General features: G+C 40.8%; 1 protein-coding gene across 1 annotated transcript in view; it reads right to left on the bottom strand.

Annotated features, from left to right (window-relative positions):
* Positions 1-22,899, bottom strand: part of SORCS3 (sortilin related VPS10 domain containing receptor 3) — a 605,284-nt gene that overhangs the window by 84,821 nt on the left and 497,564 nt on the right. The window contains exons 10-14 of the mRNA XM_032281554.1: positions 20,957-21,103; positions 20,177-20,279; positions 14,814-14,890; positions 11,864-11,955; positions 928-1,035 (exon numbers count right to left, since the gene is read on the bottom strand). Coding sequence (XP_032137445.1) covers positions 928-1,035; positions 11,864-11,955; positions 14,814-14,890; positions 20,177-20,279; positions 20,957-21,103 — 527 coding nt within the window. The remainder of the gene's footprint in view (positions 1-927; positions 1,036-11,863; positions 11,956-14,813; positions 14,891-20,176; positions 20,280-20,956; positions 21,104-22,899) is intronic.

Below are 22,899 nucleotides of genomic sequence, written 5' to 3'. Positions count from 1 at the left end.
ATTGTCTGGTGGAGGATTACAGATTACAGTTACCCACTCACCATGTACACATAAGTGCACACATAAACACAGGTGATCAATTTCTAAGATTAAATCTCATTATAAAGGAGTATGGAGGCCAGGCACGGTGGCTTACGCCTGTAATCTGTAATTACACAAGGATCTGTGTATCACGAGGTCAGGAGATCGAGACCATCCTGGCCAACACGATGAAACCCCATCTCTACTAAAAATACAAAAAAAAAAAAAAAAAGCTGGATGTGGTGGCGCATGCCTGTAGTCCCAGCTACTCGGGAGGCTGAGGCAGGAGAATTGCTTGAACCCAGGAGGCAGAGATTGCAGTGAGCCAAGATTACACCACTGCACTACAGCCAAGTGACAGTGCAAGACTCCATCTCTAAATAAATAAATAAGTAGGAGTAGGGGAAAAAATTCACAGCAAAATAATCTAAAGTGAAATAACTGGGGGGAGAGAGAGAGAGTATGTGTGTGTGTGACAGAGAGAGAGAGAGACAGAAGGGGGGATCTCTTAAAATATTTTCTGATTTCAACAGGCTGGATGTTTTATTCCCTCCATCTCTGCCTCTGCTCCTTATCTTTCACTAGACTATTTTGGAAACAGAGAAAATCCATCGAATGATAGAAGTTTTCTGTTTGCTTGGGTTTCAAATAAATGGGAATTTGCTATAATTCTTTAAATTCTATTAGAAACCTTGACTGTTCAATTAGAACCCCAGCCTCTCTAATCCTGGCAGTAGTTTTTTGAGTTTGTAGGTACAAAAATAAATATTTCCACTTTATAGATGAGGAAATTTTGGCCCAGAGATTGGACCACTTTGGTGTAGGGTTCCCTGGAAAAATCCAAGGGCTCAACGAAAGTAGAACCAATGTCTCTGATCTTCCTACCACAGCAAAAGAAGTACTCACGTCATGATGTGGGTCTCCATTCCCGCCTCCACCAGAGCCCCGTCAACAAAGAGAGGAACTGAAGTGAAACCATACTTGTCCCAAGAGTGGCCCTCATCAAAACTCACCCTGTGTTGGAAACAAGTACATAGAAAAGACAGCTGAAAATAAAGCCACACTCTTCTGTAACCATTTTTCAGGTTATTAAATTTTCCTCTGTATCTTGCTTTCTGGCAGTGTGGATTATCAATAGGTTTTAATCTTTAACATCTTCCCATATTAATATGAGATTTGATCAAAGCTGCATTTCTGGACCTGGATGGAGACAGCACCCAGAGCTGCAGATATATTTCCATACATTAGAATCAACAAACAACCCAAGCAGGAAGGCTTAGTGGATCAAGTGTCATGTTTCAAGTAATCAGAATGGAACCTGAGGTTCAATTTACAGCACAATCCATTCAGTCCTTGGAGGTTCTGACACAAATTGAGTGAGGTTGGTGGATCCGATGGAAAGAGAAAGGGTTTGTCTTTCAGATCAAACCTTGCAAACAGCAATTTCCCATTTGTTCAAAATAGATGTTAGGATTATTTTCCTTCCCCAGTGCCTCTTTAAGGGGCTTTTAGGGACAACCACTGAGAGTCTGAGATGTTCTGAGCAACACTGCCCCATCTTTCATCCAAAGGTAAGAGGACAGTCTGGCCCCTTGTGGACACAGAACCTGCAACGCTTTAAAGAGATGTGACTAGCAGAGGAAACTTGAGCAATTCTGAGTGCCTGTTTCCTTTCCTTTCTTGATATTATCAAGGACCTGTCTGCCCCTTGATTTAACCAGGGGGCATAGCCCAAGGACTATCTCCTCTAAGAAGCTTTTCTCAGCATCCCTTCTTCCCCAAGACAGCCTTAGTTTCTTCATCCTCTATGAACATTTTGTTCTGGCTGATTCTTAATTCTACTCTATTTCCATAATTTAGGATTAAAATTCCCTTCTGTATGTTTCTATAACACCCAGGCCTTCTCCTATCACAGTGCTGACTACCGACTCCTTAACTGATCTTGAATATCTCAACTCAAGATTATAAACTCTGGGATTTCAGAGCTCATGTATGTCTAATCATTGAATGACCCCTTAATAACAAATATAACAAAAATATATTTCCGTTACAATGCTCATCACAGTATATGCACACACATACACACACACACATCCTAATATATATATAATAGCTATACATATAATATGTAATGGTAAATAATATGTCTGATTCTCCCACTACACTGTGAAGGTTTTGCTTTTTGTTTTTTAAAGACCAAGGAGAAATAGGAACCCTTTTACACTGTTGGTGGGAGTGTAAATTAGTTCAACCATTGTGGAAGACAGTGTGGCGATTCCTTAAGGACCTAGAAATAGAAATTCCATTTGACCCAGCAATCCCATTACTGGGCATATATCCAAAGGATTATAAATCGTTCTTCTATAAGGACACATGCACACCAATGTTCACTGCAGCACTGTTTACAATAGCAAAGACCTGGAACCAACCCAAATGCCCATCGATGATAGACTGAACAGGGAAAATGTGGCACATATACACCATGGAATATTTTGCAGCCATCAAAAATGATGAGTTTGTGTCCTTTGTGGGGGCAGGGATGAACCTGGAAACCATCATTCTCAGCAAACTGACACAAGAGCAGAAAATCAAACACCGCATGTTCTCACTCATAGGCGGGTGTTGAACAATGAGAACACATGGACACAGGGAGGGGAGCACTACACACTGGGGTCTGTTTGGGGGAAATGGGGGAGGGACGGGGGGTGGGGAGGTGGGGAGAGATAACATGGGGAGAAATGCCAGATATAGGTGAAGGGGAGGAAGGCAGCAAATCACACTGCCATGTGTGGACCTATGCAACAGTCTTGCATGTTCTTCACATGTACCCCAAAACCTAAAATGCAATTTAAAAAAAAAAGAATTGGAAAACAGAAAAAAAAAAAAAAAGATCAAGGGTCTCACTCTGTTGTTCAGGATAGAGTGCATTGGTGTAATCACAGCTCCCTGCAGCCTTGAACTCTAGTTTAAGTGATTCTCTCACCTCAGCCTCCCGAATAGCTGGAACTACAGGTGTATAACTCTGGACCTGGCTTTTTTTTTTTTAATTTATTTTTGTAGAGGTGGGGTCTTGCTGTATTGTCCAGGCTGGTCTTGACCTTCTGGCTGTAAGTGATCTTCCCACTTGGCCTCCCAAAGTGCTGGGCTTACAGGTGTGAGCCACCACGCCCAGCCTAAAATGGCAGTTTTTTTAGGTCAAACACTATACCATTAATTCTTCTATTCTTAGTACTTAACACAAAACCTGGCATATAGTTGATACCATATATATGCTAAATGAATACATGAATGAAATAATAAGGAATAATGAAGGACTCTCTTTAAATCTATCCAATCATTTCTCAAGCATGACTTATACTGGCATTCAGAAGCTGGGTGTGAATTACCACCCATTACCAACCAGTCTACATGGTTCACTCTCTACTCACTTACTTTTTTGTCTTTCTCTCTGCCTCTCTCTATTTTACTCTCTGTTTTATCTTCTGTCCCAATGCACAGATTAAAAACAATAATAACGTCAATCTCTTAACCCAGCTAGAGTAACCAGTCTCCCAGCCTACAATTTTTGCATTTATGGTATATCTAGATCCATGTTCACGAATGAAATGCAGACAGTCTGCCAAAAGTTTTTATGAGTTCCTAAATTGTCATCATCTGTCTTGAATTTTAAGAACTTCATTATTTCAGCCTTTTAAAAATATATATTGAAGACTAAATAATCATTTAAGTTAGCCCCAAGAAAGGTGGGCATATCTAAATTGCTTTTTGTAGAAATGGGTTTCTCATTTCAAAAGTGAAAAGACATATAATTGGGAATGAACTTCACCTTTCTTACCATGTATTCCATCATTTCCTAAAATAATCATAGTTGTTTCAGAATGTGTCGTGACCACTAATGAGTCAACTCTGGCCGATAAGTCCAGAAGTTAAGAAAATATTAGTTGTGTTTTTTCTTTTGTTTGTTTTGGTGACTTTGGACAAATTGGCTATTGTCTTGGCAGATGGAAGCCAAAGTGTATTTAAGGCCTCTCTCTGTCTCAGTCTCAGGATTTCCTTACCAATAAAAGGTCAGCATGGGCTGGGCACAGTGGCACACACCTGTAATCCCAGCACTTTGGGAGGCTGAGGTGGGTGGATTGCCTGAGGTCAAGAGTTCGAGAACAGCCTGACTAACATGGTGAAACCCATCTCTGCTAAATACAAAGAAAAAAAATGTTAGTCGAGCGTGGTGGCACATGCCTGTAATCTCATCTGCCTCTGCCTCTGCCTCAGCTAATAGGGAGGCTGAGGCAGAAGAATCACTCGAATCTGGGAGGCACAGGTTGCAGTGAGCCGAGATTGTGCCATTGCACTCCAGCCTGGGCAATGAGAAGGAAACTCCATCTCAAAAAAAAAAAAAAGAAAAGAAAAGAAAGAAAAAGAGAAAAAAGAAAGGTCAGCACTAGCAGAGCAAATTGCAGTGACTGCCATGAACATTGCAGGGAAGGAGCCATCTTTAGTTTACACAATGAAGAGAAGACCCACAGAGAGCAGACATGGAGAGACCATCACAGCCGTCCAGTATCGAGATAGGAGCTCCAAGGCAAAGCTAAGTCCAGATGGGGAAAGAAATTGTAGATGATCAAGGGCCTGCTGTATGAAATGAGTTCACATGGAAAGAGCAAAATCCTTGCTAGAGGGAAGAGTGTAATCAGCAGATGCCTAAAGGGAGGATGAGAAACACTAAAGTCCAGGTAGGAAAGGAAATTGACAATAACTGAAGTCCAAGGATGATATAAATAAGCACAAGCAAGTGTACAGGACTCCAGAGCTAGGGTGATTTGAGATCAGCTTCTAACACTTTATTCTCACACTGAGGCAGTTATGAAGAATAAAACTCCCTAAAGAAGCTCCAAAATATATAACATTAGAAAACTTAATCTCTTAGTTATCAAATATTTGGGTCTGGATAGGCTGCAGTTTGTGAAACATTATTATTATTATTTTGATGACTAGGAGTTTTCAAATGTCTTGAGGTGATATATTGTATATTGAATTCTATATTGAATGGTATCCCCAAGGGATGTACCTTCTCTTCCTCAGGTCAATTGCTCATTAATGGCTAAGACAAAGGCACTGCGAATTCCTTATTAGCTCCACAGGTAAAACTTCAATCAGTAGGATTGCCAATACTGAGGAAGATAGAAATAAAATTCCAATTGATTTCCAAATAGTGGCAACACAGGACTACAGAATCAAAGTCAAATAAAGTTAATTTATCAAAATGTTACTGATGCCTACTACTGTGTGCCTCATCTGGCAGTGATCTCAGTTCTAGGGATACAGAGATGAACAGAAAAGGGAAGGTCCTAGCTTCCATAGAAGTTACATTCCGGTTTGAGGAGATGAACAATATGAAAATAAATCAATGCAAAAATATGAGTTAGAAATAAGTATCATCGAAACAACTAAAATAAAGTGATTTCATAGTCACCAGATAGCTACTTTGTGCTCAAAATTTAAGAAAGCCCTTTCTAGGGAGATTGACATTTAAAGTAAAATCTAAATGATAAGTGGAAGTATCCATGTAAAGATTCAAGAGAAAGTCATTACAGAGAAAAGACCTAAAATAAAAAGCTGTCCTGTGAGAAGAACAGAAAGATGGTCAGTGGCTATAGCTTAGTGTGAATAGGAATTCGTTGAAAAAATTTGTAGGAGAAAATAAGGCAGAAGCCAGATCATGAAGAACCTTATTTTCAGTTGAAATAATATAATTTGATTTAAGCTTTAAAAGGTAACCTTCACTTCTCTGTGATAAATGGATTGTCAAGACCCAAAGTGGATTTGAGGAAATGAGCTGGGGAGGGGTGGTAATTTAAGAGACCACACAAAGATGGGGCATGAATGAAGATTATTATAGTGAAAAAAAAAGGAAATATTTAGGTTATTCTTAGAAATAAAGGCAATGAATTTGGTAATAAAATACATAGAGATTGCATGACCAAAAGAAAGAAATCATGGAAAATATTAATTTGGGGGAGTGTTAAGTAATTGAGAGGGAAAGTAGAAGAGTTAGAGAACCAAAGCTTTTTGTTTATCATCTGTTTGTTTCTGTTTTGGTCCATATCAAGATTGATGCTTTTTGGACTTCCATATTGTAACATTGTTAAGAAGACCTTTGGATGGATAGATCTGTATTTCTCATCATAATTGGGTATGTAAATTTGGAAGTCACTTATAAGACAGAAACAACTTAAAGCATAATGCTTAATACATAAAAACAAACAAACAAAAACAAAAAAAAACACCAAGCCCTACAACTAGATGAATGAGATTGGCTAATAAAATATATAAAGCTAAAAATAAACTGGAGTCATAGGCAAACTACAAGTTAAATATTTTCTGGCAATGGCACTATCATGAGAGGTAATCAAGCCACTGTGAGCCTAGGATGTGCTCACAGATACATTACAAGCCTAAAAAAAGAAATAATCCTTCTACCCAATCCTATATACTATGTTCAATTTTTAAAATTGTAGGAAAACTGACAGCAAGTGTAGTTAAAGGTAAAAACCAAATGGTCCTAGAAGCAGATTATATGAATTTTAGGGAGCTTCGGGAAAAGAAGAAGAAAAACTGAATTAATTACCATTGCATATTAATTTTTATAGATGAGAAAGTTTCCAAATATTTTTAAAAATCTATTTATTGACTACCAAAAAGGGGTAATGTCGGTGAAGGACATTACATAGAATGTAATTAGATATGTGGAACTATTAATTGTTTAAAATACAGACAGAATAAGAGGGAAAAGATTTCCATGTGACTCTTCTAAAGAGAACAATCAAATATTTGTGCATAAGAATGTAAGTTCCCAAGTACACAGTCCCATTCAATAGCATATTCCAGCCCCTGTACTAATGCTAGATAAATAATATATGCTTAACAAATATGTATGCAATAAATGAACAAATGGATAAAATCTGTCTTGAGTTGCATATCGTGTCATTTCTCAGAACTTAGAAAGGCTTTTCTAACCTAAGATATTTCTAAGAAATATGTTGAGGTTCTTCCCAGCTGTACCATTCTAAACATCTTATGTAATTCTGGAGCAGACTTATTTTGCATAGATCTGGGTGGCAGAATGCGGGTCAATGGGCAGAGATTACAAGTAGATTTATTATTGCTCAACATGAAAAACAATCTAACAACTATAGACATTATACAACATGAGAACTATGTATGTTGGGTATTTGCAGGTTGATTAGCACTGTGATATTCCGGTAAAGGGAGGTGACCTTTTTGGGGTGTCACAAAAGTATCAGCTATAGCAGGTATAATACTAGTTTAAATGACTTCTATAAGGACTTTTCCTACTTCACGCATCTATGACTACGATACTGAGATGGCATAAACTAAAAGGAATAGAACCTGCCAATAACAATCAGAATCCTCCTCAGAAATCTCTAGCACAGAAATAAGGAGCTACAGTGGTCACTGAGAATCAGTGTTCCTCCCTCTGGTAAGGTGTACTGCTCCATTTGATTTTATCCCCAGTATATGAGGTGGTGACATTTTAGCCACCTGGAAGTTTTTCAGAACAGCACATGCACTTTTGCTTTTCAGAGGCAATGTATTGAATGATTGTTTTCATTCGAAAGTTTCTCTGAACAAAATGCTAGTGCCCACAACCAAAGAAACACAAAAAGTCAGGTGATATTTTCCTTTCTGTTTCCAAGAACATCCCACTGAGAGACAGTGACAGCTTGTCAGGGCTAGGCAAACCGTCACACCCCTGTCTACCTGCACATTAGGTGCTCTGCCTATTGTGTTTTCATTAGAACTCTGTATTCAGTGGGAGTCCATTGTTTATCTCACTCTAGTGCTTCTCAGGCACTAAGGGAACACTGGATGGAGGCTTTCTCTGAAATAGCACTTAGTTCTAATCTCAATGCATCCAAATGTACATGGTCACAAACAGATGGGTTCATTTGTATGCTGTTTTGCCTTCAGCCTACCTGGTTACCTATCATTTCAATTTGTAGGAAACGACATGCCTTGTTAGCCTAGCTAAAGTCTTTCCAGCTTTTCATTTATGGTTCTTATTTTCTCTTAAAGGTAATGTAGCTATTATTTAAATCTGAGAGCCACCACATCCCAGTGGGTAAGCTGGTGTCTTTTTCCTATTCAAATATTAATATATATATAATAAATATACATAAAACAATGTCAGTCTGAGATTTACAACAGAAAATGGCAATGAACTAATTACCTAACCTATTTTCCTCTTAAAATTAGTGGTTTGTTTACCTTGAGGTTGTCATTTAATTAGAAGCTCCTGGTGAAGAAAAACCTGGTTTAAGTTTCAGAAGCTTCCATCTCATAAGCAGGAGACAAAATCAGTCAACAATTTCATAAGAAAACACTGATGATAATAACATGGTCAAGCCCTTACAAAACACCACTTAGCCTTTGAAAGAGGAGTGGAAGGATAATTCCCAAATGAGTCTGTTGTTGTTGTTGCTGTTGTTTTCTAACACATATCCTCAATAGCTGGCATTTAACCCCTTCCAGGGATTGCTTCAGAGAACGGCATTCATAGACAGGCAAGTAAGCAGAAATCATGGTCTCTGTCTACATTCAAGAAAACATATGCAGCATTTGTGACAAATGGCAGTATCAACATCCTATAAATGGAGCTAATACTATTTCAAAAGCTTAGTTTGAAAAATCCTTTTTAATACTTTGTCAGTTAGAATAGTCAAACGAAGGTTGATATTACCATTATTATTATAAAAGGAAATTCAACGGGAGTGCAGTTCTTTTTTTTTTTTTCTGAGTTCGATAAACATTTTTACCAAGAAAAGAGATACTATGTTGAACAAGGGAAAACTCAAACTTTGTGTTGATGACTTTGAGAGTCATGATTTGGTCCTATATAAATATCCCTAAATGAATATTGAATAATTTTCCCAACTTGGATGATTTCCTTCCAGGGATAATCAGACAGGCACTCCTTTTGGAAGTGAGATGGTCTCTGGAGATGAACTTTTGTGGCTGAGACTGAACAGTTAGATGTAAGGATGCTAAGATTTGACAAAACCAAAACTCTCTTCCATGTACTCCTGCCATGTCAAATATGCTCTCCTCTTCTACCAACAAAAGGAAACGACAAAAATAAATTATTTCTTCAGCACAAGAAAACCTCTGTAGAGTGCTTTAAGAATCAATGATTAAGTAAGTGCTAGGTTCCTACCATAATCAAGGAAAGTGATGGCCAAGTTTAAGGGTTGGTTGCTAGCCCCTTCTCTAGGACTTATGGGGAAGAAACCAGGACAGCTAAATCTGTCTGTAGAGCATTTACCAATTCACTTATGAAGATTTAGATGGAAGTTTTTAACATGATGGGAGCTAAGAAACATTGCCTTTCTTGGTTAAAAAACAAGCTTGTTTTAAGACTCAAGCTATCTTCTCCGAAAGTGCAAGTCCTGCTCAGTCCGCAATAAAGACAGCTCTTTCCTCTACAGAGGCAGATGGGTTTTGACAGCAGAAAAGTTACCTACCAGATCAACTTTAATCCCTTAAACTGGCCTGTAAGTTCATCTGAGTATTACCCACCTCTACTTACATTTTTGTCTCAATCAAATAGTGTCCTGAACACTCCCTACATTACTTGAATTCTGGACTTTAGTCAAAGTTTTCTCTTTCCCTGGCTTGCCTCTCACCTCTCCTGTAACTCATGACATCCCTCTCTCTCAAAAATCCTGCTGGAGGAGGTGACATAAGGGCTGACCTTTGAGATAAGGATGCCAGGCTCCTTACACACCAGGCCTTAAGATTACAGCAATACACACAGCCAGCATCCTTTAGCAGACAATGCTTTCACTTCTAGTCATGCGTGGACTGCCTAAACACCTTGAGTATAAGCTCGTGGAGGGCAGCAACTATATCATAAGCCTAGATGTCCTTGTTACAATACCTACAAAATTAGCATCCAGAACACAAGAGCATCCATGACAGAAACCTAACTCTGTGCTTCTGGTTACTCATGTCTAGCCTTGAGGAGAGTATTTAACATATTTGCTTTTTGATGCCATTATAAATGGGTGATAAAAAGGTACCCACATACATAGGTTGGTCAAGCATCAAATGAGATAATTCATGTAAATGGTTTAGAACAGTTTCTGGAATCTAATAATCCCTCAATAAATGCTGAATATCAGTTACATCAAGCAATTCTAGTTTTGGATACTACCAAAAAGCTATATAAATCAGCAGTAAAAAGATAAGAAACAATTACACTGGGAACTTTTACAAGCTCATCCTTGAGGTGGGAGAGTGCTCTTCTTACAAATGGCTCCATGTATCTTTTCAACATTTATTTGCACAATCTCTCTGTAAGATAATATCATAGTAATAGAACTATTTCATGACATGCTAGGTTGAGCTTTAAGAAACTGGCAATATTTGATCATTTTTGACCTAAAAATGGTGATTTCATGTGGTTTCACTTAAAATAGTCAAATTGAGAGAATCCTTCTTAAGTCCTTGCCAAAGGGACTGAAGCTTGGATTTGGCACCAAGGAATCCTATGCCTTTCCTGATTGCAATCTGATCCTTTCAGTAAGATTCTTACTCTAAATGTCTTTAGCTCCCAATATCTAAGACCTGGTAGTTAGGCCAGGGTTCACCCTCCTGCCCATGTGAATCTACCAACTGTACTCTAGATAGCATAGCCATTCACTCTTCTAAATATTCACTTTGCTGAATCTGAAGCCTGAAATTCTTTCCCTTCAGGGCATGAATACACATGAGACACATCCATTCCCAGCCCAAAACACAGAACAACAGCAACAAGCCATCATCACCATCAACAAAATCATCATCTATTCTCACTCAACTCTGTCCTTGTGGTAGGTCTTGCATATATACCCTCAGCTCCATTTCATAATCTTACTCTTTGAAAAGAATAATCTATACTGTCTCTATTTCATTTCATTGCTTATCGTCCATTCAGTCACTCATTGACTTATAAATCTATTACAGTCTAACTTTCATCCCCACCTCTGTTTCAAATCTACTCTGACAAAAATCATGAATAACCTCCTTTATTGCTTAATCCTAGGTTGTTTTTTATTCCAGAATTCACTTGATCTGATTGTAGAATTTGATGCTATTAATCACCCCTTTCTTCAGCATTCATGAAAATATTTCCTCTGAGTTTCTATCTTTTTGGTCATTTATCTTTAGTCTGTCCCATAATTTCTTCCTCTACTCTGCATATTGGTTTTCAGCAGAGTCCATAGGAGTCCCTGGTTTCTCCTTGTTGTACCCACTTTCTTGAGGCATCGAGCCCACTTCCATAGCATTAACTACAGCCTAGTGGCTAATGACTTCTAATCTAACGTGTCAGCACAGACCATTCCCGATCTTCAGGTGAATATATTTGACAACTCATGGTCATTTTTGCTGAAATATTCATAGAAACCACTAACTCAGCTTATCTGGAACTGAACTCAGTATCTGTTACATGTACCTAACCATCCTCTTCCAATTTTCATCTCTCCTATTTTGGATTACTGATCTTGGCTACTTGAACTGCAGGTCCTTCCTGCTGTCTTCTGCCTTATCTGACCATTCATTACCATCAACCCAATTCATTACACCTCCCCATCTGAATTATCTGGCCTACTATTGCCACTTATGAGTTAGATGATATAAAGGCTATTAAATGATGGATGGATAAATAAATGGATGAGGAAATGTACAAATGGGTACAAAACCATGCAGAATAACTCATCACAATCCTCTCCACTAAAAAGCTGCTCATTAGCTCATTAATAGGGTAGGGAGCTCTCCTTACCACAAATGCCTGACTGGCAGAGGTGTGTGTTTCATGGCCACGAGGGCGCCACCCCAGTCTAGGAACCAGACATTGTACTCTTCATCAAAGATCTGGAACAATAACAACAACAACAATCATAGCAACACCTTACATTTGCATAGTGCTTAACAGTTTACAGTCTTTCACATGTATTGTTTCACCTACGTTCTGAGTCTTCCAACAGCACTATCAGATAGTTTTGTAAGTATTATCTCTATTTGATTGATGAGGAAATGGGCTCACAGAGAACACATAACTCTCCCTAGGCCACTCAAATTGCATTTCCAGGGTGCTTTCCACTAGTACTGTGAACCAGCATGCTACATGAAGGTGAGGCAACAAGGTGCATGCTCAACTAGGTAACCCAAAGGAAAGTATGACTTCGAACAAACTCCCCCCATCTTTCTAGCTTACCAAAGTTGCTACTCAGCCTTCTCTTCTTCCTTGTATATTCAGATGTTTGCTAATTTGTAAATGGTCTGTGTCTTATACATTGTCTAGGAACTTAAAAGACAATTTCATATCCACTATGGTAAAACTAATAACGGAATACTTAGACAAAGCCATCACCTCCCAGCAAGTTGGATGAAGACCCAAGTTGGGTGCCTATGAATCCCTACTCTAAGTGGTCATTGGAACACCGTACTTCCAGGAACCTAAAGTTATTCATTCTTTACTTCAACTATTTGTCTGTTACTTATCCATCCATTCGCTCATTCATACACTTTCTCAGTGTTCTATCCATCCATCCATACCTCCCTCTACCCATCAGCATTTTCTAAGCACTGACTATAGTACAAGGTTCTGAATCAAGAGAACTTCAGACCTAAGCCCACATATATCAATGCTTATACCAGATAGGACTTTTATATCTCCAACCTTAGGCAGGAGAACCATTTCTCCAGCAGAGAACTAACCTCAACTTTAGATCTTCTAAGGGAAAGTATGCTTGGAGAATTCCTACATCACTTAACCACTGATGGTGGTTCATGCAGCCTAGATGGAGAAGTTGGGATGGTAGGTTAAGTGAAGAGGCTAGAAGTGGAACAGATAGATTTAAAGGGGGAATGAGCAGGAGGAATGGGGCCTCCTATGTATATGTTTCAGGGGACATTAGAGAGAAAAAGCAATTTCTCAGCCCTAAACCTCTTTTTTTCATATTTTTCTTCAAAGAAAAATAGAAAGAAAAGAAAAATGCCCCTACTAATGATGAGCATTAATGCACAAAGGACCTAAGGGTGCTTCACTTATATTCCAGACATATATTCTGAGCCTGCAATGCTAGGCTTTTCTCTCCAGTTTAAAAGATGGCTTTGTGATAAACCACATAATGGAGTTGCTGGGGTGAAGCCTAAGGATGAGGAACACAGGAAGAGGCAATGGGGAGGAGGAAGAAGTTATCCTCATCCTTTCCTCTTGATTTTACCATCTGGCCACTGCTCATTTTTACCCTGTCTAACACTGGAGTGAAAAAGTAGATTCCTTAACTGTTTATGAAAGGAGGAAAGAAAAAGTATTGACAATACTAGTCAGGCGAGCTGCTTCTAGAGGTAAAGAGACCTCCAGAAATGGTTTGTCTATGAGGAGATTTTGTACCAGATGAGTTTGAATTCCAGCTTCCATTCTCCTTTGGCTCTCATAATAGATTATTCTACATTTTGAAGGGTATGATCTTATTTATGTAACTGTTCCCCAGCTACCCGATTATGGCCTTGTGGGTAGGAACCTTGACTTATTCTTTACTCTGTGTCTTGAAGTACTTGACATAGTTGCTTTTGTCTAGTAGGTACCTGGTAATTTTTACAAGCTGGTAATCGTGACACTGGTGGCAATGGGGACGATGATGATGGTGGTGATGACAATCTTCACTAAGGATCCAAACAGGAACTTGTGTAACTAGAGTTCATATGGTGACTCTACCTTTACCATCAAGATACTCAGTATCCTTCTCTTGTCTTTTCCACATAGAAACTGTCTCACTTTTAAGACTTAGTAAAATGTCACCCCTCCTTGGGATGTCTTTCCTGGTTTCTCCAAGCAGGATCAATCCTCTCTTTTCTTTGTATGCTAATAATGCCACTGAAATACTGCTATCACCCTGAACTATAGTTAGTTACGAACCCATTTCTTCTATTTAATTTTGAGTTTTTTAAGGAAAGGGACTCCAAAGTATTCAATTGCCTCCTGGAGCCTGACACCTGGTGGACATTGTGTAAGTCTACTTGTCCAACATAGTAGCCACAAGAGAATATTTAAATGTAAATTAATTAAAATAAATAAACTTAAAAATTAGGTTCCTCTGACACAATAGTTATATTTCAGGTGTTCCATAGCTGCATGGACAAGCACAGAAACAGAACTTTTCTAGCACGGCTGAACATTCTATTGGACAGCATTGCTATAAGTATTTGTAAACTGAATTAACTTTTCATGCAGTCATGTATCTATTAAGCTATTTCATACTTACTCAAGACAGTCTATACAATGCTTAAACAACCACTGACTTCCATGGCTTTGTCAGTTTTAATGTTCTAATCCTTGCATTTTGTAGATACAGAAACACACCCCGAACGGTGAAGAGACCATCTTGCCAAGAACTCTTGGCACACTAATGATAAAAAGTTGTATCAGTTGCATCCCCAGCAACCAGCACAGTACTTAGCATCTGGACCTGTTACATACATATGGCTGAAGGAACAAATAAGTGAACTTGGAAAATTCCAGTTCCTCCCATTCTCTGCCCAATGCCCTTCTCATTTTCCCCCATTACCCCTCTAATCTGCCAGCCAAATTGGCCAAACTGAACAGTTGCTTCAAATGTTTTGAAACTACAAAGTCATAATGAGATTGAGAATCTATAGGAAGGAGAGAGAGATTGGTAGAACTTACTCTAAATGCCTCCTCCCTCTTCCTCAATTCACCCAGTTACCTGTCTCCACGTGTTGCCCCCATCGGAGGAGATGAACACACCAATATCAGTGTATGAGAGCTCCGGGCCAATGTTGCCTGAAACATAAGCAGATCATTTGAGAGCGTCAGGAGCTTGCCCATTAAGTATGCTTAGGGCTTGGGGAGGGGGTAGCAGACAGTAAAGGTTTTTCTAAGTGGTATTTACAGTTAATTTGTGTAGTTTCTTTCTTGGTGTTATATGAAAAGCCCAGCAGGAAGAAAAACCCAACATGGGAAAAATTTAAATAGTATGACAGAAATGCATCTTTAAATGACATGAATCAAAGACTGAATATCGTTAGTTCAGGTCTCTTGAATTATTCACTGTGTATACCAATAATCTCTTACATTGCTCCTGACAGGTGTCCCCTGAAGGAAGCAAAGAGTGGAAGAGTAAACACATATGGGGAAACTGGGCATGGGAGCCTGAGAAAAACTGGTGTGTGTGTGCATGTGTGTGCACTCACATGCATAACTGTGTGTCTGTATCTGTGTTTCCAACTTGTCAACATGTCCTTGAGTGCCAGGTAGTTGAGTGACCCAATGGTACAGATGATATAACCTAAATTATAAAGTGCCCAGAAGAAGATGACCACACTCAGCATACCAAGGCCATCAAGCACGGCAGGAAAAGAAGTCACCTGGCTTATACTTAGACCACACTTGCGGCTTCCACCCTTCACACTCTCCTCTTCTCTCTGCCCTTTCTCTTCCCTGTCGCTCCTTCACCTTATGGCTATGCTTATTGCAAAGAAGGTGGTCAAGCTTTTCTAAGTCCACCTATACTGATTTAGTTTTCCCAATGGGCAGCCCTCTTCTCAGAGCCTAAAAAATGCCCCCAACCTAATAGTGCTCAATAAATAATTGTGGAATGAATGAATGGGTAAACAATGATTGAATCATGTTCCAATGTTGATGTGCACTTGGGGAGGTACTGACAACCAGAAAGGAACCCTAAACATGTAAGAGTTCATCATATTGACTGCTATTTTTTCTTTAAAAATAGCAGGAAAAGAATGTTAGCTCCCACGCATCTGTAGTCTAAATAGGAGCACAATAAAAATGCAATAATGAAAATGTTAATTGAGCTCCTGACATTTAACGCTTCAAGATGAGAAATTAAAGCCAGGCTACAGCTTGTCAAGCTCCCATCAGCATCAGGGAGCACACAGATAGCCAGCTTGTTTTGAGATTCAAGTTTCCAAAAATAACCCCTGGACTCAGGGCTCAGGGTTTAGGCAGTAGGTGTGAGAGGAGTAGGGGGAGGCTTGGTGAGTAGATTCATGAAGTTCTGTCTGGAATTTGGAATTTAACTCCCCAGATACAGATTTTAGAAGACACGGGTGAGGAAAGTCAGGAGGAATGGGGAGGAGAATATCTACTCGAGTCACTGCGGCCTGTGCTAACCTGGAGCATCGTGTTAAGAAGGATTCAGAAGCCACATTTCGTTTTGACAGAATAGAATGCAGTGGTGATCAATGGATGCCTACCAAGGGTAACGGAAAGAGATGGAGGCAGGAGCACAGTTGCCCCAGAGCTGTGTAACTTCCATCCCTGGCATGGAGTCTAAGGATCTAGCCTACCATCCCTCCCCTTCCCTAGAAGCTGGTTCTGTCAACATCTTCAGCCTCTCTTTCAAAGCTCGGCTAGATGGATTTGAAGGGCCTTATGATAGTAAGAACCCAAGGCTCACAGTAAAGTCTATTTTTGGAAATATCTTCTGTCAATTGAAAGGACTCTTGGAAAAAAAAAAGTGCTACTGATCACAGAGACCAGAAAGTTGGTTCCCAGATGAAGGGACAGAAAAGATATACCCAGGAAGAATTGATCTTTGAACATATACAGTCCCTAGGCAGCCCTGTGGGTGATCTTGGATAGGAAGAACTTGAGTTATGGTGTCAGCGAAGGAAGATTTGAAAAACGAGCCTTGCTGGCTGAAGCGGAATTGGAGCTCAGCTGGAGTGGCTGCCAAACCACGTTGGAAGAAGGAGGTGCAGCTGTTACCCACTTGAGTGGTATGATGAGAGAGGAGAGAGGAGGGGGAGTAAGATGGAGAAGAAGAAGAAGGATCTTTTCTTGGCTGGTAATTGAAGGAGGGCCCACTGCCCTTTTTTGGAAGCTTTCAACAACTTGCTTTTACTCTCATTTCCTCCCAGTGCTATCCTTCTCTGATTCTTAAATATTTTTGAAAAAAAATAAAAGGGAGAGAATTTTGAAGTCCTCTGAGGGCTAGTGAAGCTTCTCTCACCCACCACTGATGCCAGAGGGAGTTGCTGCCTATACAGGGTGGTTACAGGCTCAGTGGGGGAGGAAGCTGACAGTGTACAATCAACTTGCCCCTGAAGGGGCAGAGGCAGGAGGAGGGCCTCCACAGAAGGAACAACAGGAGGGTGTCAACATTCAGGGTTTACAGGGGGCCTGGCAAGGAGTCTGGTTAGCTGTGGAGCTGGCACAGAAAGGGGCTCCAAGATGGGTCTGGCTGGACGGCTACAGAACAGAGCACCAGAGGTGGAGGCAGGGGGAGTGTGGGCTGGGACATGACACCTGTTTCCACCTGCCTACAGTCTCTTCACCTCTAAACTGAGGAGGATAGTAACCACCATTACTACATCATCATACAATTGTGCAATCAAGGCAAGGATCGTGTTTTGCATGCTGTAAGGCACTGTGAGGATGTGAGGTCTTTACTACAAGCTTGAAACCACAGTGTTAAGGATATTAGGAACCCTAGTGTTTCTGCTTGCAAAAGGCAATTGCCAAACTCTTCATACTGGAATTCCATCTGCCTTCTGAGATGTCTTCAACAGAAGTTAGAGATGAATCCCAGGGTATACTTTTATCTATGCAGCTTCCCTGAGACCACAGCTCAGTGCAAAGTGGGAAAAGGGAGTGAGCAGTGGGACTGGAGAGAGCCCAGGGTAGCTGACACCTGAAGGCAGGTGGAAGGCATGGATGTGGGAAAAGACCCTGCAGAGGAAGGCTCCATGCAGGCCGCTGAAGGTATAATTGGCTGACTTCATGGTTATCGCCCTGATGGCAAATAACTTCCCAGGGTGACCAGGGCAAGTGGGATAAGGAGAAGCTGCATATAAAGAGGTACACACCAGTGACTTAGCCCTGGCTTTTCATCAAGATCTCACCAGCTGAGTTATATCCCTCCAAAAAATCCAGGGCATGGCAAAAAGCCTCAAGAATTACAAGGGGAGATAAAAAGGAATTAGCGATTCTGATACAGACAAAAGAATTCAAAAATAAATCTTGCATGTTTGTGTGTTTGCTAATTGACAAAGTACTAATTTAGAAGCAATATGATAGTCACAGGTAATAACAGCTAATCGTACCTTATGATGCTCTGAGCACATGTGTGTCTTGTAAACACACACTTCCATCTCTAATTTTTACAACACCCCCACAAGGCGAAAACACTCCAATTTTACAGATGAGAAAAATGTAGCTCAGAGGTTAAAAACTAAGCCAAATGCACAAACCTATGAAGTATCAGGGATCAGCCTGGAAAGCAGGAGGACTAGTTCCTGAGTTTCTCTGTATGCATAGTGTATGCATAGAATTTATGGATTCTATTGAAGGAGATGAGCACATTATATTCTTCTGATTAAGAAGTTTTAACTTCTATAATATTAAGGATAAGTAACATGTTCTGAGTATTCAATATGCCCCAGGCACCGTTCTAAGCATTTTGCTTATTTATTTATTTATTGAGCCAGAGTCTCACTGTGTCACCCAGGCTGGAGTACAGTGGCACCGTCTCAGCTCACTGCAACCTCCACCTCCTGGGTTTAAGCAATACTCCTGCCTCAGCCACCTTAGGTGGGATTACAGGCATGCAACACCACACCTGGCTAATTTTTGTATTTTTAGTAGAGACAGGGTTTCACCATGTTGGCCAGGCTGGTCTTAAACTCCTGACCTCAGGTGATCCACCTGCCTTGGCCTCCCAAAGTGCTGGAATTACAGGCATGAGCCACCATGCCTGGCCATTGTTCTAAGCATTTTAAATTCATTGCTTCATTATATCCTGCAATTCTATTATTTTAGTACTATTATCTCTACTTTGCCAATGAAAACACTGAAGTTCAGAGTGGTCAAGCCACAGAGAACAATGCCTGGCTACACGCTAAACATTCAGATAATATTAACTTTTATTATTCATCCATACTTTTTGATGTAGCTTCCAGTTCAGCCCTGGGCCTCCTGTAGGTCTTAAGGAGAGTCATAGGGTCCAGCAGCCCCTGAGTTGGATAAACCAATCCACATGTATTGTACAGTGTGAGGATCACTCCTCCAGCCAGGGGAACAGCAACGGAGCCTGCCCTCATCTCTGCCTATCCTGGGACCCCCGAAGCCAGTGGTATTAAGCATAGTTGCTCCCAACCATCTGGGGTTGACAGGAGTTGACTGAAATGCCAGAAGGCTATGCCAGCTGTCAATCTGATGAGAGTGATTGGCTACTGGTGGTATTTAAAAGCTCACACAGTAGGAGGCTTGGAGAAGGAAGCCATGTCTAGACAGTAGGAACTTCAGGGACCAGAGTTTCGGGCTGATGAGAGAAAACAGAAGGGACCAGCTCTGAATGTCACTGTGAATTTATCTGCTTTCATTAGAAAAACAAACTGACCAACACCAGAGCTCTAACTTCTAAGATTAGCAGGCTGCCTTGCTTTATGCCATCAATGTATTCCTGAAAAGGTGTATGCAAATCCGGTGCATGCTAATCAGAGCATACTCCCTGGAGACGTTAGCTTTCATCTCAGAGTTGCTTTATCTTCATTTCTGACTGATGCTCAGTGGACAGTGATTTCAACAATGCTACCTTAAGTTTTTCTGCCCTTTGCCCTCAGACTCTCAGCCAAGTGGTTAATAACGTGTAAACAAACCTTTACATGCACCAGAGACCTCCTGATTGAAAACAACTCTGGGATGGAACCCTTTGTAAAGAATCATCTGTGTAAAGGAAAACTACTCCAACTTATATTTGGTGAGCTAGGAGGTTCATATATCATGTTTACTGAAAGTGTGAATTTCCTATTACAAACAACCATTCTGATTGGTCCATTTACTTTGAGAGAAACTCTGGCCTCTTGCTAAGCACAGGGGACTGCTCTGTGTCTGGGGGGACTATGCATGAACCTAAGAATCAGAAATGTCTGGAGCTGTTTGCATCTTAGGTTCTTGGATGGGTATCGGGAAACCCTGCATATTTTCTGGGGAGAGTGCCCATAGCTTTCATCTGGCACTCAAATGAGTCCATGATCCAAAAATACGTGACACCTTTAATTCTAGATGTTCTTAGTGAGGAAGAAGCCCAGGGAATGTTTTCCTTACCTGTAGCCACCACAAGTCCTGGGGCTGTCTCCTTGCTAGAGATTCTTCCTGAGGAATATGGATTTTCAGAGAGCTGCAAGTGCAGATGTAACGAACAGAAAGGCTAAAATGGAGAAGGAAATAGTTTCATTCTAGGAAATTCTAGACACTTGTACCCCTGCACCACTAGAGATGGGCTTCCCACTGTTTAGCCACCAGAAATACCAAGGCATCGGATGGTGAGCCACACAGTTTTGGCAGCGGCACTTGCGGCCAGAGGTACCATCTCACATATCATGTCTTCTATGGTGCCTACCCCAATATTCCCTACAGTAGGAATCCTGGAAATGCTGATGGATTACCTGTTCCATATGGACATTCTAGCCTAACTCCCCCCATCCCCGCCCTGGGTTCTCAAGGCAACTTTTGCTTGCCTCACCATCTAGCCAGCATTTACCAAAACATGATGCATCATGTCAGTATCCGTTAACAGAACTATTACTATTACTGAGCTGTGCCTGGGACCCTTGAGCACAGGCTCCTCCTCTTACATGTTTCTTTGCCTTACTATGAGATGGAGCACATAGTAGATCCTCAGTAAATGCCTGCGTAATTCAACTGGGCCTTCCACCCAATTGGTCCGCAGTCTGAGTCCATAGACCAATGCCTTGGAAGTTTTAGAAAATTACTGCTCAGCACCACCTGGGTTCTTAAGACCCTTTGATGAAGGAAAGCCTTTGACACAACTTCCCCACATGGCTAGCCTGCCCTGTGAACTTCCCATGAGGCTGAGTGACTGACCAGCAGGCAGTGCACTGGGCCTCCTCTCAGGTCCACATCCGGAGCTTGCAGCAGGCGCCAATCCCTGCCTTTGTTGTAAGTGATGTATGTCTTCACCCGGTCATCCACCTTCTTGTTTGCCAGAAATATCCCTTTGATACCTGCTACCTAGGAAAAAAGGTGAGAGATGGAGAACGATGTTGGGCTAACATGCCTGAGGTCTTGGAGAAGCCCCCAAATTTCCCATGGCATGTTGGGGTTTCAAGCAAGAAGAGGAGGAACGTGATAGGAAACGTTGTAAGTCATGTGGTCTCTGAAAAACGTTTAAGAAGTCCATCTCTGAACCTTATGCCACCCCCTAAAGGTCCCTTTCCAAGCCTATCCATCTGCTTTTTCCCATCTTGTCTCTGTACTTTGCTACACAGGACCTTATCTTACTATTAACATTCCCTCTGAGGTGAGAGTGGCTGACAAGAACTGAAGGAGTTACCCTGCTTCCAGCAAACATGTGTTTCTGCTCAGGAGAGGCCTGTAGATGGGTATTCCATAACAGTGGAAGTTGAGGCATTGTGATTAGTAGCAAGAAAGATATCCTGGGGCAGATGATCCAGCTTGGAGACTTGGCATATATCTCTTTCCGTGCCACCAGCTCACTGTGTGACTTTGCATAACTCCCATATCATCTCTGGGACTCAGCCAATGGTCGCTTTGAAAATGAAGGAATAAGCTCTTCTTCCCAGTTGGCTGGCAAAGGATCCATGAGACTATACAAAGCACTCACCAGTGTTCCCATGTTTTGAGATTTGCATGCCTTTGATATTTTGACGGGAAAAGAGCATCACCACAAAATAAGCAGCTAGAGGATTAAAGGAGATTTATCACCCAGAAGGGTTCCAGGGCGAGTACAAATTCTACTCAAACTTTTATTCATAACATGCTGGGTAAGGAAAGCAGATATTTAGAATGACAACTTCCTGCATCAAAGAAAGATTCCCTTAACTTTTTTCCATGTTTCAAAGGCAAATAGCATGTTGCAAAAGGCAATTCAATTACTTTAAATACATATAAACAATAGGTTCAATGGCAGGTTTTGTGGGTGACACTCAGAGACCTTAAGTTTTAATTGTATTTATGCCCCATTCTTCGTGTATCATGGTTAACTGAGGTTTACTGCACTTTGCAGAGAATGCCAGTGGGAAGAAATGGTATGAGTTTCACAGAAGTGAGATTTTATTTTTTTTTTTCTAATGACATAATTTAATCGAGGAAATAAAGTCTTCTTTTCTTTTTTTAAGTAACCTGATTGACCTTGAAAGAGAATGCCAGCCCAAATAAAAATAAACAAACAAAAAAAATGGACAGAGAATGTCAGGTGGAAAATAGAATTATCTGGAAGGACACCAACAGGGGAATTTGACAAAAGGCCAACAATGAAATTGATTAGATTCCTACCTGGAACAGAGGGTAGGTAGGCAGGGAAACCAAGGTAGGGGAGGGGCATGATGTCTGAGCCATGCCCTCCCTAGAGACCCCCACCCTGCCCTAATGGCTTAAGGTCAGGGCCATTCCAGGAAGGACAGCATCTCAAATGCTCATCTAGGGAATATGAGCCCCCCAGATCACCTCAGTGTTTAAAACCAACTGCAAAGGTATATCTCTTAACCTGATTACTAATCATTCCTCACAAAGAATGGAATCTGGGTTTCTCTAGAACCTTCTACCTGATAGAGGCCTTACAATATTCTGTTTAGCCACAGAGCTGATGCCTTTTCTGCTAGACCACCAGCTAATGATTCCAGAGAATTCAGTCCCCTAAATCAGTAACCTTCTCCCACACGTACCCAGGGCCTTGCTGTCCACTTCTTGGATGAAAATATTTGGATCTGACTCAGACACCTTGGCCCTGGTTCAGTTGTTCCTAGGGTCTGCTATGGTCCCTTGTGATAACCCCAGCTCAATGCATC

This window comes from Sapajus apella, unplaced genomic scaffold (genome assembly GCF_009761245.1).
Source record: "Sapajus apella isolate SASKATOON/1434 unplaced genomic scaffold, GSC_monkey_1.0 scaffold13, whole genome shotgun sequence".
Lineage (NCBI taxonomy): Eukaryota > Metazoa > Chordata > Mammalia > Primates > Cebidae > Sapajus > Sapajus apella.
The sequence above is the reverse complement of the archived record's forward strand: the minus strand, read 5'-3'. Positions and strand labels throughout refer to the sequence as shown.